Source organism: Tachysurus fulvidraco, chromosome 9, assembly GCF_022655615.1.
Source record: "Tachysurus fulvidraco isolate hzauxx_2018 chromosome 9, HZAU_PFXX_2.0, whole genome shotgun sequence".
Classification (NCBI taxonomy): Eukaryota; Metazoa; Chordata; class Actinopteri; order Siluriformes; family Bagridae; genus Tachysurus; species Tachysurus fulvidraco.
The window spans coordinates 22529165-22546851 of record NC_062526.1 but is presented as its reverse complement, the minus strand read 5'-3'; the positions used below and the strand labels follow the sequence as shown (position 1 = coordinate 22546851).

The following is a 17687-nucleotide window of genomic DNA, read 5'->3' as shown; positions in this document are numbered from 1 at the left end:
GACACTTTAAATTCACTTTAAATTTAAATTAGATAAATTATTAGTTTTTTTAAACAAACAAACAAACAAACAAACAAAAAAAACCCTGAAATAGAATTTAGGAGAGTATTTAGTATTCTAATGATGTGTTTAGGATGTATACTAATTTGATGGGGCTGTGTGTCTTGGAACAGGTTCCTAACTTCCTGTCTCCAGTTGAGAAAGGATGGAGAGATTTACCAGAGCAAGCTGCATTTCCAGATTTCTACTATCCCTATAGTCCGAACTCATACGCAGCGTCCTGGGATCCAGGTGTGTGTCTGTGTGTGTGTGAAAGAAAGGATGTGTTTCTGCATCCCTCAGGTCATTTGAGTGTATACTTATGTATTTGTTTTTTTTTGCTGCAGTTGGTTACCAGATCAACAACTCTTTCTACAGCTGTGGTGGCTTTGACCCTTCATCATCCAGCTTCAACTATGAGCAGACCATGAGATCTGCAGCTTTCTCTGGTATGTACACAAACTCACTCTCTGTCTATCTCTCTCTCTGTCTATCTCTCTCTCTCGCTCTCTCTCTGTCTATCTCTCTCTCTCTGTCTGTCTCTCTCTCTCTCTCTCTCTCTGTCTGTCTGTCTCTCTCTCTCTCTCTCTCTCTCTCTCTCTCTCTCACACACACACACACACACACACACACACACACACACACACACACACACACACACACACCTACCTACCTTTGTATTACCTTATCCTAAATCCCCCTGCATGTGGCAGATCCCAGACTGCAGGTGTCTGTATTCAGTGGGGATTCTCTGATCAGGGAGGTGACTGTGTCCAGCACAGAAGGATGCAGGTTGGCTCTTTATGAAGAAAACCAGAATTACGGAGGCCCTGAACTGGTGCAACTTCCTCAGTGTGAGGGCACAGAGCTGGAACATGGCGTACTGGTCTGGATGGCTCCTGACGGACTGTGTGCCCGTCGGCTTTGCAACGCCAGGGTCTATTGGGAGCCAGCACCCAACACCAACACAGATAAGCCTAATAAACTGGAGAGGAACCAGACCAGCAAACTTCTGGACATCCACCAGTTCATGGCAGGTTAGAACAAACTGTAAATTCTTTCAAAGTGAAAGCTGACATTTGTTTTTTAAAATGATATAAATCAGGAAATTAAATGATCCTTTTAGCATTTACTGACAATGCCTAGGCTTCAGAAAGAGGAAGAAATACTGCTTGTTTTTTTATTTTTTATTTATATCTTATATCTTATCTTTATATTTATTTATATCTATTAAACTTTTAGATCTTTGTCTTTCAGAGTTACAAGGCTACTATCTACAGGCACGGCCTCCTCCTTGTTTTCAAGTTCTGTTGTATTTTGAGCAGTGCCATGACATCCAAGCTCACAGGAGACCTTTAACAGTGCAGGTACATATGACCTTCCTGTTTCCCTAGTCACTGCTGTGATGTTTAATAACTGGATTTGAGAATCATTGAACTACAACCAACGGTTACCATCAAATTTTCACCCCCAGGTGGAGCCACTGTTTGCTCGGCAGTTGTTCATTCTGAGTCAGCAGGGCAGCACACACCACATGAGGGCTCCTGATACCTCTCCACTGATGTGGGAGCAGATGCCACCTTCTCAGCAGAACATCTACACAGGGAGTTCCCATCAACACGATACCCTACAAGACTAAATACCACGTGACACACAAGTGAGGAAGTGGCTGATATTCCATTATGCTTGCTTCGTTGCATTAGTAGAAAATATAATTCTGAACTCAAAGAAGCCTAGAAGAGATACTGTGAGATCTATTAGCAGGAATGAAGACTCTTCTTCTTTTAGGACTTTTTGTTTTTCTGCACTAGCATTATTGTAGTTCTATAGCATCTCATGGACAATTCATTCTTAGGACTTAGACTCATTTATCTAGATTTTTCCTTGCTTTACTGATGAATAATATGTCAAGTATGATGAAATGAAAGACATTGTGGCTTAAACTGCATTTATTTTGTTCGAAATGATTTGATAAGAGAAGAAGAATGTAAAAGGGCTGTTTTATGTCTTGAGAAAATCTGTTTTGACTTCCCATTAAAATAAATTCACCTGTAACACACCGATAATAATAAAATTGATAAAAATTAATAATTTAATAATTTCTTTGTCAGCTGCAGTTCATTTAAAAATAAATTCAGACACCTTAAAATAAAACGAGTCATTTTTAGATTTATATTTTATTTTATTCAATTCAGCATAGCAACAATAAATAGAACATTCAATGGGAGGTAACATAGAACTCTGGTTATGCGACCGCTCTATGAACCCCTGATAACAGCCAGAGCCGGTGTGTTCTGGACGCCAATTTTGTGCACCAGCATGTAGAGATGTTCCAACAAGGTCATGAAAAAGAGACCCATGATGTAGTACTTGCTCTAAAATATTTACATCATAGACCAATTTGTCCCAAAACACTCCTTGCAGAGATGGTTGACAAGGAACCCTGGTGGTCATCGATGGCACGATCAAACCAGTTATATTCGGTACATCACTGTATTTCTGTACATGTTTGGGTGGTGATGGTGGGGTTGTGGTCTGTACCATCTAGATAATGTACCAGCGTTGTCATGATTAACCAGACTCTCCTTAGGAAAACCCTTAAAGGTGGCCAGAAAACCAGGATCATGGGTCAAGGAGACAAGTTTGATCTTATGCAAGAGCATAGACTTATGGAATGGAACCTCTACATGTCACATGAGCGAGAGATGCTCCTTGTGAAGTTGTTTCCTATAGTAAGACCTAGGGTTTCAGCCTGTCTGTAGCCTCCATTTGCTAATTTTCTCTACGATCCTGTTCAAATGATGCTATAGGGCATGTACCACGTACAGCAAAGACCCTCTATCGAAGGCAAGGCTTGTTTTTATAAAAGGATTGGATTTAACTGAAAGATCTCACCCAAATAGTCTTAATATCAACACCTACAAGATGACCGTATCACAAAAAGTCTTTCAGCTGTAGTAACAGCTACTCAGAAAAGACAAACACTTTTGGAAAAACAAAAAAATTACACTTATAAATGTTTCTATTTAAACTCGTAATTTGATGGATTCCAGCACTAGGGGCATGTCGCATACCAGAATCCAGAGGAACTATGGAGGGTTGTGGGATCTTGCCTTCTTCGTAAAGGCAGTATTACTTTAATAGGACTGTAGTGTGCTGCGAGTTAGATGGGGACTTAGATGGGCACACGAAATGGTCAAAATTCTAAGATCGTGTTAATGCAACAATCCAGATGGTAAGTTTAACACCGTTTAACCTTGTAGATTTGCTGTTCCAGATAAACAGGTAGGTGAAAGCTTTTAGGGTGCACCAAGAGCACCAAGACCCTGCTAGCCCTTTTGGAGCTAGAAGTAGGACTGTGTAGCATCGCCGGAGAATCCTGACTAGTGTTTAAAAAAAAATGAGTTATGGTGAGACCAGACGTGTGCCAAGGTATCCTGTCCCAGCAGACTCTTCGCCTCTGCCAGAGAGCAACAACTGATACTGGTCACAAACAGCTGTGAATTTGTTGGAATCCAGCTGAATTAGCAATCGCTAGCACAAAGCATATTGTGGAAATCTGAAAATGTGCAAGACACAAGCTAGCTAACTATTGGCCAGAGCTAGCTGATAGGAGATCTGGAGAGGAAATGTCTAAGAGGGAACAAACATGGTGAAAAAACAAACAACCCAAAATGGTACAGTGAATAGAAACTAGCATCAGAGATAAAAACAACAACAACACATGACTCAAGGCAGAGCCCAGCAGTGTTGTATAAATAATGCCGGTGTTATGGACGTAGCTTTTCTTTTTTACATCTAAATTCATTAGAGCAAACACCTCTCTCTCACAAAAAGCTCTATACGGTGAGAATTTAATAAGTCATGCACTCAGCTAAGAAGGAAGAAGACAATGACGGCGGTCATAGCGAGTACTGCGTCATCAGCGTGAAACAACCTTGTTGGAAGATCTCAGGGTAGATGTACACGTGGCATATGATTATGTGACACACTGCCCTTGGCTGTTCGGAGGGGTGAAATAGAACCAGACGGGATTTGGATTCAAGGAACAGACACTTTGCAACATTTAAAGTGAAATGTATTTCGTGGACTTGTTTATTTCCCTTTCGCATTTGACATTTAAACATAACGAGCGGTTTAAAGATGAGCAGGAATTTAGTGCACATGGGTGTTGTGTTGAACTGAACAGACCGATCACAATCACACTGAGGAAACAAAGTGTAATTGAAGCTGGACGAGGTACACCGATACATGTGCGTGGTGTTAGTTTAGGTAAGCGTGAAAAGGGATTTCCGACTGTAGTGATAAACATCATCCCACCATCAACCGTGTGACAACGCACCATTTTTTCAAATCCAATTTTTTTTCCCTTTACACCCCGTCGAACCCGCAGGTCGACCTCTACTTTACTTCCTTTTTCCAAGTTTGTACGATATACAGAAGTTAGTGACGTTCATACACTTGTTAGTGGTTCGTTACAATTCTTTTCCATAATTCACAGCTTTTGTTCTGAACTACAGAGCAGAGATAGATTCACTGGGAATGCCAACAAACCGTTAACGAAAGCATGCAGGAACCTGTTGGTATGACCGGTATACTGACTACTTGCTTTCACTCATGACCCTTCTATTCATCACTGAAGACATGACAGGCACTCACATGTAGATTAGACCGTATTGTGAATAACGACGGTGTGTATTAGTGTGAGACCTGTAACACTACCACAGTGAAACAGTCAAAACCTTTAAATCGGTGGCAAACTTGTAATACTGACATTACTTCCACCGTGCGCCCTTTCCAGCTTTAGTGTCGACCGAACGAGGTCTTTATAATATAAATCATAAACGCACAAAACTGAAGTGAACAGAATCCTCACATACAGAGAATATATATATATATATATATAACCTTCAATTAAAAAGACATGATTTCAAATTTTAAAAACCACACAAACGATATAAAACAAAAAAATGTACATGGAAAGTTATAAATAAAAAGCTTTGGTCAAGACAATAGTTCTTTTTTTTTTTTTTTATCAAATGGAATGTGTTTCACATGAATGGCGTCCGCGTCGGTCACGGCCACTCGCGCTTTAAGTGAACCGAACGATTCCCCTAATCGCTACCAAACTGGTCTCATTTTCCTTTTGTAAACATCACCGTAGTCCCTGTTCCTGTACAGATCCACAGGAGTTTGGAGAAATATTTCAAATATCAAGCTTCGGCTCATTCCAAGGTTCGGAAGCATGATGAATATGACTAAGGCTCTGAAGTCACAGCCTATAAAGGGATATATTTAGTTACGCGGAGCTTGGATACACTATTGCATGCTGGGGTAGGTGTGCAATATTAAGGCAGTCTAAGTGAGGCACAAACAGAAGCCTGCTTCTTTCTTACCCTTCGTCCTATTCTTAATGAGCTCAAAACACAACCTGGGAAACTTGGTCTGGTGACAAGTGACTAGTGCCTTATTGTGAAACCTTTTAGGAAGAGTGAAGCCCCACATATCCAGCTGTAGACCATTTCTCCATCACTTTATATATTACTTGCCATTATGTCTGATTTTATATTTTGATGTGTACGTGTGTGTGTGTGTGTGTGTGTGTGTGTGTGTGTATCTATGCGTGTATTCTTCACATGGTACGGAACTTCACTCGAAGGCCCAGACCTCCAGATTTTGGACAGTGAAATCTTGTTGTGAAGACAATGGTTGGTTGTTAAAAGTGGAGCATTTGGAGGTGGTCCCATGATACAGGTCAGCATCCAGCCACAGGCCAATATGACCCCTAGCAAAATATACTTGAGGTTAAATGCAAAGAAACTACACATTAACCCACTTGCGTAGAACAAGTACACATTTCCACTTACCCTCCACCTCCGATCTGAAGAGAGTCCAAGTTTCCCTTTACAAAGTAGGAGTTTTCACCAGTCCAGCGAAAGACCTTGAATAAAAGGATGGGGGAATAAATAAATAATAGTAATCCAATTTCACATACAATCTATGCGGGTTGATGTACTAAGCCAAGGATGTCCATTTATTTGCATGCGGTTTTCGTTCCAGTTCCAATAACGGCGAATAGGCAATACAATACTGACACAAAACAAACAAATAAATAAATAATAAATAAATAAATAAATAAATAAAAAAGCTTAACAAAAAAATGAGATTCGGATTGCTTTCACGCTGCGCTTAAACACTGGTTATGGTCTTTCTGAACTCTGCCTTTAACCTCGGGTAGAGGAACGTTAAGTACAAAACCAAGAGAAACGATAGAACCCAGGATGTTTATTAACCCAAGCATGAAATGATGTTACAGTAATCCCTCGCCATTTCGCGGTTCAAGTTTCGCGGTTCAAGTTTCGCGGCCTTTGTGCATCGCTGATTTTTCAAAAATATTCATCGAAAAATAAAAATAAAAACGGTTTCCCAGGATGCCAGACAAAGAGAGAAACTCTCTCAGAGGCTTTGTACATACCCACGGGCACTCAGACAAGGCACATGATTGGTTCCTGGCTCGAGATCTGAGCCGATTGGCTGCGCATCATCGCATCATCTCCCAGCTTCTTCCCTTGTTGTATCTCGCCACTCTCGTTCACGCTGTCAACTGTGTCTCGCGTATTGTGTTCGAAATTCACTTTTCCTTAAGCCCTTATTATGCCTCCTAAGCGTGTCCTCTAGTGAGCCCAAGAGGAAGAGGAAGATGATGACCATCAGTGAACAGGTCAAACTTAGGGCCAATCCTACTTCGCAGATTTTCACCTATCGCGAGGGGTTCCGGTCCCCATTGACCGCGATAAACGAGGGATCACTGTAAACGTATGTAGATGATGTCATAGTGACGACCATTTGCAGGGCTGTATCCTGACCTTAATTTCAGGGCTGAAGGTATAGACGAAGGTCTCCCCAGTGCCATAATAGTGCTCACTAACTCTGAATGGGTGAGTAGAGAAAACTCCAAAAACCTGCCGAAAAACAAAACAAAACAAAAAAGTTACGTCAAAAGTATTGCTCAGGCACGTGGCATCTTATAAAAGCAGTGGCTTGTGTGCACGTGTATACCTGATCGTTCATGTCTTTGATGACCAGCAGCACAGGGCAGTCCAGCTCCCCCAGGTTCCTGTACAGAGTCTTCAAACTGGTTCCATGCACCACTGTACTGTAGGCCAGCCTCCATGGATAACCCTGAACCCTGGCTGGGAGTCGAGCAGCCAACTGCATGTAGGAGCCACACATTGGTCAGTCGTTCGGAGTCAATAATACGCTATACGTTAATTACATGTATGTACGTGCATGCTCGTTTCTGTGGAACCTTCTCGATGTGCGTGTCTTCAAATAACATGCTGGGGTCGGTCAGAACAGACAGTAGGTCCAGTGGTTCCTCATCCTCAAAACTGCTAAAACTTTGCCTCCTCTTTGCTTCGTTCATGGTGATGATCTGAGGAAAGGTTTCAGAAGCACTACATTCAACAGTAACCCCCCAAAACAAACCATCCGTGTCCTATACAGTATTAAGTAGAAAGAAAATGGCCTGCGTGTTGACGTAATATTGATCTGCAAAACAAGGTGAGGTAGGTGGCATTCACCTCCCAATTTCTGGGCACTGGGTCGCTGAAGAAGTTATCGATCATGTTAAGTTCGTCCTTCTCTACGACTACGAAGCCCTGCTCCTGCGCGTCTTTCCCGTAGGCATCGGGAGACCACTGGATGAAGAACGAGTAGAGATGGTCCACCCTGAAAAGACCAGTCAGAACAATTTAGTGTAATAACCCGACATTTCAAATAACATTATATAAAATACTCTATAGTCGAAAATGTTTAGTTGCCAGCTAGCGTTTTCTAAGCACCTGAAACTGCATGCATCTTAAATAAATTGACTTAATAGGACTTTTATTCTCATTTATTACGCATCACTGGAACAATGATGTGTAGAAAGGTTTGGGGAACATGTAAAGCCAAAAAAAAAACAGGACTTTGCAGATGCCACTGATGTGGTTTTGACTTTACCGTTTCCACACCAATATTGTTTTAACACCAGATTAGCCTTGTAATATAGCCAGCTAATGTAAAGGTATATTTGATTGCTTTTCCTTATTCTTTACTACAAGCTGTAGGTCACCACATTCTGTCTAAATAGGCTTTTAAGAAACAAGAAATCATACAGAAATAATGAACCGATGTTTAAGGAAACCATTGTAGAGTGCTGGGAAAATGAAAAGAATTTCGCAAGGTGACATTTAAGTGAAAGGGAAAGAATCGTGCCCCTTAAGCTGAGGGGACTTTTTATGGATCCCACTGGCATCCTTGGGTCATGGAGGGTCACTGAACGTTTTGATGTGTAAATAAAAGGGTTAGGGTTACTTGTTAAATCAGGAAAGCGATCTACTGTATGAGCTTTGCCTCGTCCTTCACCATAAACTTTGTCCCTTGACACTAGCGTCCACCGGCTTATACTGAGAAGGTCACCACCACTTACTGCAGCTTACTCCAGATGATTGAGGACTAAGACATGGTCCATTGAATTTTCACAACCCTATTCTCATTCAGTAGGTACTGTATGGTGCAAGTTCTCATCAAACTTTCTTCTACATGCTAACTTGATACTCCCTTTGTCATGACTCTAATTCACCATGAAGTGTGAACAGTTAAACTGGCACTTGATGATAGAATTCATAATTGATCTTTGGCCCAAAGTGTTATTCTGTAGACATATTAAAGCCTGACTTAATGACACATTATGTTACATTTTCCTTCTAAATATGGACTATATTACGCTGAATTTTTCCCCATATTTCGCCAGCACCCACGTACCTTTCCTGTGGAACCGCAAACCAGTACTCTGGGGGTTTCCCTCTGCTCCCAAAAAAGTGAGTGGGGCTGGAGGTTCGGCCAGTCGCAAAGGATTTCTTCATGGGCTTCCCTACTTTGAAGCAGAGGAACATGGGGGGTTTCTTGCTTTTCTCTTCTGCAGAGAGCAGCATATCTAGAAAGATGGCAGACACAATGATGGCTAGCTTTAGTTGTTACAGTATGCGTGGTATGTTGGATCGTTTCTGACCGACGTCTTCATAGCTTCTTACCTTCGATCGGACCCTGCATCCGTTTCATCAGCCATGACATCTCCGTTTCACTGTTCTGCAGATCTTCGTCCTTCTTGCTCAATCCTTCATCTACATTTGGTCTCTTCGTTGTCTTTTTATCCTCTTCATAGCTTGGCCCAGAACCCCCAGTTACGTCATCAGAGCTCACTGTTCTTTTTTGATCCTTATCTACTACTTGTTCCACTTTAGGAGAATCAGGAGTGAGAATCTTATCTTTATTTGAGCTCTCCACCTCCTTCATCTCATGAACTACAGCAACCACGACTCCCTTTTCAACAGGCTCTGTTTCATTGTACAATGTGTCATTTTTGTCCAAGTTTAACACTGACGCTACGTTCTCGACTGTGGAACGGTTATGAAGGCCTTCATCCTCGTCCTCTACTTGGTTTGCATCACATGACCTCATTGCATTAACTGCCTGGTCTGTTAGGACCAGCACGCTCATTTTTGTTTCTACAGAATCACTCAGATCTTGCAAAGATGCTTCTTCCAGACTCAGGCAGGTAGTGTCAGCAGTCTCAGGCCTGCTGCGAGATGTTTCGGTGCTTCCGTTCTCGGTTCCTGAGTCATTCTGTAACAGTTCGAGCTCAGTGAAGCCTTCGTCGGATGGTGACTTGTCAGCAGGGGGACAAACGGTCGTCGTCTCAATGTCATCTAAGACGATCGGGCAGTTGGATTTGCCGAGGGCCTCGTAGCGGCTAAAGGGGTTCAGATCCTGTTCGGACGGAAGTTCCACCCACTCACCTGGCCTGTATAACGGACACAGATCCTGAGGTATGTCACTACCGTCGAAACAGTCGGCCGTGACGTGATGGTGATGGAAAGGAAAATTTAAGAGGGAAACAAACAACAACAAAAAAAAGAACTTAAGATATGGACAAACTCAGGAAAACTAAAATTATAACAAAACTGAAGGAAAACTAAAGGAAACTTGAAAAGAAATGAAATATAAATAATGAAAAAACAAAAAATACATAAAGTAACTACATAATACACCATGATGATGAATGAAAAGGGAACCACAACAACCAAAGAAAATGGAAATTCTAGAGAACAGAGAGAGGTTATGGAGACACTGAAATGCAAACATGAGACAGTGTCAATAATAACTAACTAGCACAGTGATTCATCACATGATAACTCATGCCTGACATAATATAAACAATCCAAAGGCAAAATGTGACACTATGAGAGAGAGGGAGATGTGCATTGCGGCTTACGACGGCAGAGCATCCTTGAGCTGCATACGAGACACGTCATCATACAGAGCCACGGACAGCACCTCTTCCATGGGGCAGATGAGGCCGTACTCCTCACAGCCATGCTCGATCACTAGAGGATCCGACTTATGAGGGTCAAACATGATGTTATTGGGTGTCACGATCATCACACCGCCGACGACTCCCTGAGAAATTAGAGAGAGAGATGCTTTAACTCTTCTTTTGTCAGTTTTTTTTTTGGTCTCGCTAACAATGCAATACGATATTTCCATAAACGGATCTTCACAGGAGTTTTCAAAAAGTGAAATGCTGTTAAGGTTTTATTTATTACATTTATCAGCTATTAAAGTAACCTGCGCAACTATGAACCTAACGTCGGAAACATTCCATCGTTGCTGCTTACCATGCCGTCGGTGAAGTACTTGCAGCTCATCTTGAGGAATTTGACCGGGCTCTCGTCCTCAGATGGAGGAGACAGCTCGCGGTGCCTCAACCTACAGCTTGATTTGTCATCCTAAAACACAGCTTTGCTTTAGAAAAAGCACAAAAGTACGTACAATTTCCTTCACGGCCTGTGAGACATCGGTACAATTAATTAATAACAGGTCTGCTTACCTGTAACTCTTTTCCTGCGGGAGCTTTGAAACCCTTGGATATTACTGACTGCCCAATATCAGGGACAAAGAGTTTCTGATGGAAACAAAGAGAGAAATTCGATCAAAACATCAAAACTCGATGTGGGGGGAAAAAAGGAGCTCAAGAAAAAAAAAAGTGCAGAGCCCAACTCACCTGTCCTGGAACCAAGCTGTGACAGAAGAGCCGGTTCAGCTGTACTATTTTATTTGGGGTGACGTTGAACTGCAGCGCGATGCTGTTTAAGGTGTCCTTAGAGGTCACCTGCGTAAACAAACACGCGTCGACTTTAAATATTAGAACGAACGGACAAGCTGAAAACTCACCTACGTCGTCATACGCAGTCTTTGACCTGTTAACATGCATGCATTAATGCCTATGGAGAGAATCGTTTGAGGTACTGCTTGATGAAAAGGCATAGAGGTTAAAGGAGAGTAAGAATAAAGTGTGTCCTAGTACATTCACTTACTGTGTACTCTACAGTGCCTGGAGGCTTTTGCTTTGTTTTTTTGGCCTGTTCGTTGGATTTGTAGTTGTCCACTGAAAGAAAAGAATAAGAAGGAGAAACAAAATCAGGTTTATTGCCAGGTAATGTAGGGTCTATACGTATATACCAGTGTGAGAGAGGAAGGTGTATTAGAACAGTCAGATTTGTGAACATTAATGTAAAGTATTGTATCTGAGCAGCGGTGGGGTAGTTTTATTAACGTCGGAGTCGGCGGTGTTAACAGACCACGTTGGGTCCTGGACGTTGTTGATTAGGCCAGTTGAGGATAAGAAAGAAACCGTTTTTGTGGCGTGAAGTTTTAGTCTTTATAGAACGCAGCCTTCTGCCAGAGGAAAGTGCCTCAAAAGAGATCGTGTCGAGGATGAGAGGGGTCAGACACAATCTTAACTGCCCGCTTCAGGGTCCTGGAAATGTACAGCTCCTGAAGAGGTGGTAGATTGCAGCCGATCACCTTCTCAGCGGAGCGAATGACACTTTGCATTCTGCTCTTGTCTTTGCCAATGGCATTAGAGTAGCAATAGTGATAGAGGAGGTGAGAATAGACAACAATGGAGGTGTTGAAGTGCACCATCAGAGCCTTTGGTAAGTTGAACTTCTTCAGCTGCTGCAGAAGTACATGCGCTGGTGTGCCTTTTATGTTGTACGTTTATGTTCAACTCCCACTTGTGATCCTGGCTGATGACGGTTCCCAGGTAGTGGAAGGAGTCCACAGTTGTGACAGGTCAGTCAAACAGAGTGACAGGGGTCGGAGAAGCTGGGTACTTTCTAAAATCTACCACCATCTCCAATGTTTTCTCTGTATTGAGCTCAGGTTGTTCCTGCTGCATAAGTGACGGTGGTTTGACGGTCTGGTGATTGGGGTGCAGCTGTTGGTATATAAGGAGAAAATCCAAGGAGAAAGTCGGGAAGTGACTGCAGGTGGAGTCAGGCACGCTCAGCCGGGAGAGCTAAAGATCCTCCACTGCCTTCCTAGTCCATTGTTCTGATGTCCTCACAACAGGTTTGGAGAGATTTAAATTTCTGCCTGTATGCAAGAGTCAAATGGACCATTAAAGGTGGGATCTCAGTTGTTTGAGAAATGCTTCAGAAAATTTTGGGCCACCAAAAACAAAAACAAAACAAACGTGATTTTCAATGAGCAGAAAGGGGCGGGTCTCGTCAATATGGGCGGAGAGAGTGTTCAGTGCGCATGTGTGACATGAGCAGAAAGCGGTTTTAACATTGACATGGAGGATAAAAACAAAGAAAGAAAGCGAAGAAAGGCTTACGATAAGGCGAGTAGGACGTGTTAATATAGGATCAGCTTTCCAACGCTGGAGAGAACTGAAGGAGCAGGAAGGCCCACTATGGGACACTGATGTTGCTTTTTTCCCATCTCGATAGGTGAGTAACGTTGGTTTTGCTTTGTTACACAGAACTAATATATGCTTTTGTCCTTTACAGGATTATGCTTGTGTGTCATTTTTGCTTGTTTGTTTATCTGCAATCGTATTGGTCTTCCCTTCAGCTATGAAAAAAACACATTTCTTTCCATTAGTTGCCTGGGTTACGTATGTATGTGTGGGCGGAGCTATCGATACAGGGGTGAGACCCATTTGGGTTAGGGGCGTGTTTGTTTTGGTGATTTGAAATGTCAACATTGGCTTTCAAACAACGGAGACCCCACCTTTAAGTGGTCAGAGTGTCCTAGTGCAGATCGTGGGACAGCGTGACATGCATTGTTTACTGTAGTGTAACAGTGATCCAGAATGTTTTCTTCTCTAGTCAGGCATTTAATAGCTTGCAGTTTATGAAAAATGACTCAAGATCATGCATAATAAGGTCAAATAGGGTTTAACCCCTAAAGGTATGGAGCACCTTTTACTGTATCGCTAGAATTACAGGGATTTTATAATGTTCATATACATGTTCATGTAAGCAAATATTGGCCATGTCTGTCTATGCACAAAAGGTCAGATTTTCCTCATGCTTAATCTCTTCTAGTGAAGCATGTGCTGAGACGCCCTGCAGAATTAATCTAGAACGGATCATAAAGTTTTGCATGAACTTCCATGCCAGCTTGAGTGCTTGCTGTTACTAAAACAAAACAGAATGGAAAAGAATGTTTAACATACATAACGGACGCATTTTTACTAGTGCTCTTAGATCTTTGGACCCCGTTGTGTAGGTTATGCAGAAAATAACATTTTCAGTGCCAAGGACTAGTAGCTATGTAACTTCCATTACAAATATGTCACGATCTTTCACCTAGCACCATGTCATTGTCTACTCAGCAAATAGTTTTGGAGGCGTGTGTTTATGGTAGGAGTGTGTGTGTGTGCGTGTGTGTGTGGGGCCTTTTCCTGTCATATAATGAAGCTCCAAAACCAAATGCTCAGTGAAGCACAAAGGAATGAACAGAAGCAATAGATCTTAAGGCCTTATCTACAGTTATGGAGTCTTTCAGTGTTAACACTGCCATGTACATGTTGATTTTTTCTGTCAGCTCTTGAATACAGGCTGATAAATTAAGTTAAGGAGTGTGTGTGTGTGTGTGTGTGTGTGTGTGTGTGTGTGAAAGGCTTGATTCATTTATGCAAATTCACATATTGTCATATGTCATGACTGCCATGGTGGTGTGATTCTTACCTGATTCTCCGTTCAGAGTTCTCTCAGCTTTACTAGGCTTTTCACTTTGTCGGGTTTTCTCATCGATCTGCGTAGTCAAACTGGGCTCACAAATCACTGATACCTTCAAGTCTGTGTCTGATTGGCTTTCCTTAGCCATGGCCCTCTCTGATTGGCCCTGCTTCAGCTGCCGCCTCTTCTTCAGCCTGAGAGTCATAACATGACATGACATTATTGGCATCAAAATGAAACGTGATCTAGTTGGAAGGGGAAGGGATAAGGTTTATGCTGAGATTAATCAGTCTCCATCACTGCTACATGCCACCCAAAACACACAAACACACAATACAACCAACCACTCAACCTCTCTCTCTCTGTCTCTCTCTGTCTCTCTCTCTCTCTCCCTCCATTTGCAATCTGCAGCAGACTAAGACACTTTTCACATAATTGCTGAACGTGCAAGTTAAATGGTATTAATGAAGAGCTTAAGGGAGGGGGAGGACAGAGCACGAGCAAGCACCAGGAAAAACAACACGTACAAATTTAATCCAACACCATTTCATCTGAGCCATAATTCTGACAAGCAGATTGTATGATCTGAAGCATGAGGAAAAAAGCTAGGCAGCCAACAATAACGATCTGACGGACAATTCTTTTGGTGAATGCAATAAATCTGAACCACTGGTTTTCACTTAGAACTAAAAAGATTATACGGAGTCTCAGCTGCAACGAGCGAGCGGCGCTTCGAGATGTGAACATTCAGATCCGTGTGCCAGGAGCACGGCATCAGCCACATCGCGCATTAGCACACTCAACAGAGCCGGAAGAAATAAAAAAGCCCATACTCCCTCCACAAACAACAATCTCACCGGCCGTGCATGCTTTTAAGTCTCAGTAACAGACTGGGGAGCTGAGAAACTCCTACTGCAGAACTATCCAAGCTGCTGTCCATTGATAGTTGCTGTCCACTCAAAGAGGTTTCCACACTAATCCTATCCATAAGCATTAATAAGTAAAAGTAGTGCAGATGACGGTGCATGAAAGAAACGCGATAGCTTGTGTGCGAGAATTGACGAAGAACATCAGCTGTATGAGCGAAAGTTGTGCTACCTGTGTACATGATAATACTTTGGAAGCATATGATGTAAGCGTAAGCCAAACCTAGTCACATGTTTAATCAATAACGAAGGATAGGAGAGCCAACAGAGACTCTTAACTCAACAAACCTGACCCACTTTCACTTCTCTTTGCTTTTACTTTAGCCCAAAAACAAAATCCTATTTCCTTGCTGCCTTCTGACACAGATCAGTTATCTTTTGATATCTTGTGTATAAAAAATACAAAACATGTGTGATATCCTGGTGCTCACATGATGGTAGACAGATGAAATAAATTGTTTGTTATGACTGTCTGCCATCCGCTTCGCATTTCTTCCTTTAAAAGGCAAGGCTAAATACAAAGAAGCTTAGAAACGGTAGTAGAGTTTATAACCATATCTGAATTAAATATTTATTTACTTGGGCGTGACATATAATACGAACAAAACCGTGCAATTACAGCGTGTCTGTCACATTCACATCACTACGCTGCACGTTTCCAAAAAGTCTTTTTAATATTAGATGAAGAAAAGAATCAGATTCAAGAGTTTACACTGCAAATTTTCTGGATTATTTTCTACATTACTATATTTTCTACATATTGTAGTTCATTTATAATACACTGTACACATGTGCAATATGTTAAGTGCAACATCTACGCTAAACTAAACCGTTTCCTATTGGATCACTTATGTTAATGTATATATTCTTTTATATTTGTGTGTTTTATGCCGTTTTATGCACCATAAGGACCGACACTTAATTTCGTTGTACCCTGTGAAACGACAATAAATAATCTCTCTGAGGTGTTACATAAAGGCTTTACTATTAATCTGGATTATACAGTTGCATATAACACACAAACCCAAACAGACACACACAAACAGACCCAAACAGAGACACACACAGACCCCCAAACAGACACACACACAAACAAAGACAGATACACACAGACAGATACAAACACAAACAGACACACACACACACACACACACACACAGACAGCCACACACACAGCCACACACACACACACAGCCACACACACACACACAGACAGCCACACACACACAGACAGCCACACACACACAGACAGCCACACACACACAGACAGACACACACACACACAAACAGACACACACACACAAACACACACACACACACACACACACACACACACACACACACACACACACACACACACACACACACACACACACACACACCTGGTGAAGTAACTGGGCCTCTTCTCTTTTTTCTCCATTTAGGAAAAGATGATTGACTGATGATTCTTACTGATAAACAAATCCAGATCTCTTGTCCAGAAGATTCAGCTCCTCTCCTGGCCAACAATTGTTTATCTAAGAAAGGAGGGGAAAAATTTTAAATACGAAGCCTAACAGACGTTCAAGCACAACATTTGGAGCATAAACGATAGACGTGAAACACAACGACAACAGAGAACGTGCTTTAGTGGATATCATTAGTAATAAAAACAATAAGCCAGTTCTATCTGCTACAGCTTTAGCAATCCGCCTACATTATTAGCTGCTACACAGACACCGACTCTGACTAGCGTGTTAACGTTAATTAGCAAGATAGCCAGTTTAATACAGAGACAAAAGCAATGGAGAACAGACAAGCTAAGCAGTAAACAACAACAACAACTGCACAATATCTAAATAAACCTAACCATAAGACGGTTTGCTCGCTTGCTAACAAGCTATTTTCAATACTCACTTATCAAGCTACATCTTCTCTCGAGTCATTTTCAGTTTCCTCTCATAGATCTCAGGATATTAGCCAGATAGCTAGCTTTCCCCCCCCCACCGGTTTTCATCCAGCGTAGTTCTTTAACGAGAGATGGAGAGATGTCTTCAGGCTATAATGTTATCCGGACAGCCGCTACAATGCTAATAAGCCACGGTTGGCGTGTTTAAGTCGAAAGCATTACGTGAAACATTAAGATCGACCCCTAACGGAAGCCACCGTGTTATCTGTGTGTGTATGTTTACAAATGTAATGTGTTTATATGCAGACATGGTGATAGGCCGAAGTCTACAGACTCCACCTTCTCCTTCACCACGGAGGTCTGAGGGTTTACCTCAGGGTTTACAAGAGATCCGATGTCTGCTAATATGATTATTTTGACGGAAATGAATTTTAAAGAAATGTCATTGTGCATCTGTAGCTAGAGTATAGTATAATTAGACAAACTGACACACACAAACAGATACACACACACACACACACACACACACACACACACACACACAAAAAAAAGACACACACAAACAGATACACACATACACATACACATACACAAAGAGACAGACACACACACACACACACACAGACAGACAGACAGACATACACACCTGGTGAAGTAGCTGGGCCTCTTCTCTTTCTTCTCCATTTAGGAAAAGATGATTGGCTGATGATTCTTACTGATAAACAAATCCAGGTCTCTTGTCCAGAAAATTGCTGC

At 41.9% G+C, this 17687-nt stretch overlaps 2 protein-coding genes across 4 annotated transcripts in view; one reads left to right on the top strand and one right to left on the bottom strand.

Moving 5' to 3' along the window:
- The window catches only part of irf4l (interferon regulatory factor 4 like), a 3248-nt gene extending 1113 nt beyond the window's left edge, over positions 1 to 2135 (top strand). The window contains exons 5-9 of the mRNA XM_027177099.2: positions 174 to 291; positions 387 to 488; positions 753 to 1076; positions 1297 to 1406; positions 1514 to 2135. Coding sequence (XP_027032900.1) covers positions 174 to 291; positions 387 to 488; positions 753 to 1076; positions 1297 to 1406; positions 1514 to 1678 — 819 coding nt within the window. The 3' untranslated portion in view covers positions 1679 to 2135. The remainder of the gene's footprint in view (positions 1 to 173; positions 292 to 386; positions 489 to 752; positions 1077 to 1296; positions 1407 to 1513) is intronic.
- A 62-nt stretch (positions 2136 to 2197) lies between these two features.
- Positions 2198 to 17687, bottom strand: LOC113662387 (nuclear receptor coactivator 7). 3 transcript variants are annotated; one of them, XM_027177137.2, is made up of 16 exons: positions 16940 to 17348; positions 16426 to 16560; positions 14127 to 14311; positions 11460 to 11530; positions 11147 to 11254; positions 10973 to 11047; positions 10761 to 10871; positions 10358 to 10542; positions 9117 to 9886; positions 8848 to 9019; positions 7623 to 7770; positions 7349 to 7474; positions 7099 to 7251; positions 6906 to 7001; positions 5907 to 5980; positions 2198 to 5824 (listed from the first exon to the last, which is right to left on the bottom strand). In XM_027177137.2, exons 2-16 carry the CDS (start codon positions 16461 to 16463, stop codon positions 5689 to 5691), a joined length of 2448 nt encoding a protein of 815 aa, XP_027032938.1. In that variant the 5' UTR covers positions 16464 to 16560; positions 16940 to 17348; the 3' UTR covers positions 2198 to 5688. The 3 variants fall into 3 exon arrangements, with proteins under 3 accessions (XP_027032938.1, XP_027032935.1, XP_027032937.1); XM_027177134.2 differs by having other exon boundaries at positions 9117 to 9919; positions 16940 to 17341; XM_027177136.2 differs by lacking the exons at positions 16426 to 16560; positions 16940 to 17348 and adding an exon at positions 17578 to 17687 and having other exon boundaries at positions 9117 to 9919.

What these genes read in the sequence shown, in the direction of transcription:
- LOC113662387 (XM_027177136.2), bottom strand. Translation starts at nt 17,615, where the DNA reads ATGGAGAAGAAAGAGAAGAGGCCCAGCTACTTCACCAG. An exon ending in CAGTGCCCAGAAATTGGGAG is followed by an intron (nt 7,475 to 7,622) that starts GTGAATGCCACC and finishes ACCTTTCCTCAG; the next exon opens with ATCATCACCATGAACGAAGC. An exon ending in AAGACACGCACATCGAGAAG is followed by an intron (nt 7,252 to 7,348) that starts GTTCCACAGAAA and finishes TCCTACATGCAG; the next exon opens with TTGGCTGCTCGACTCCCAGC.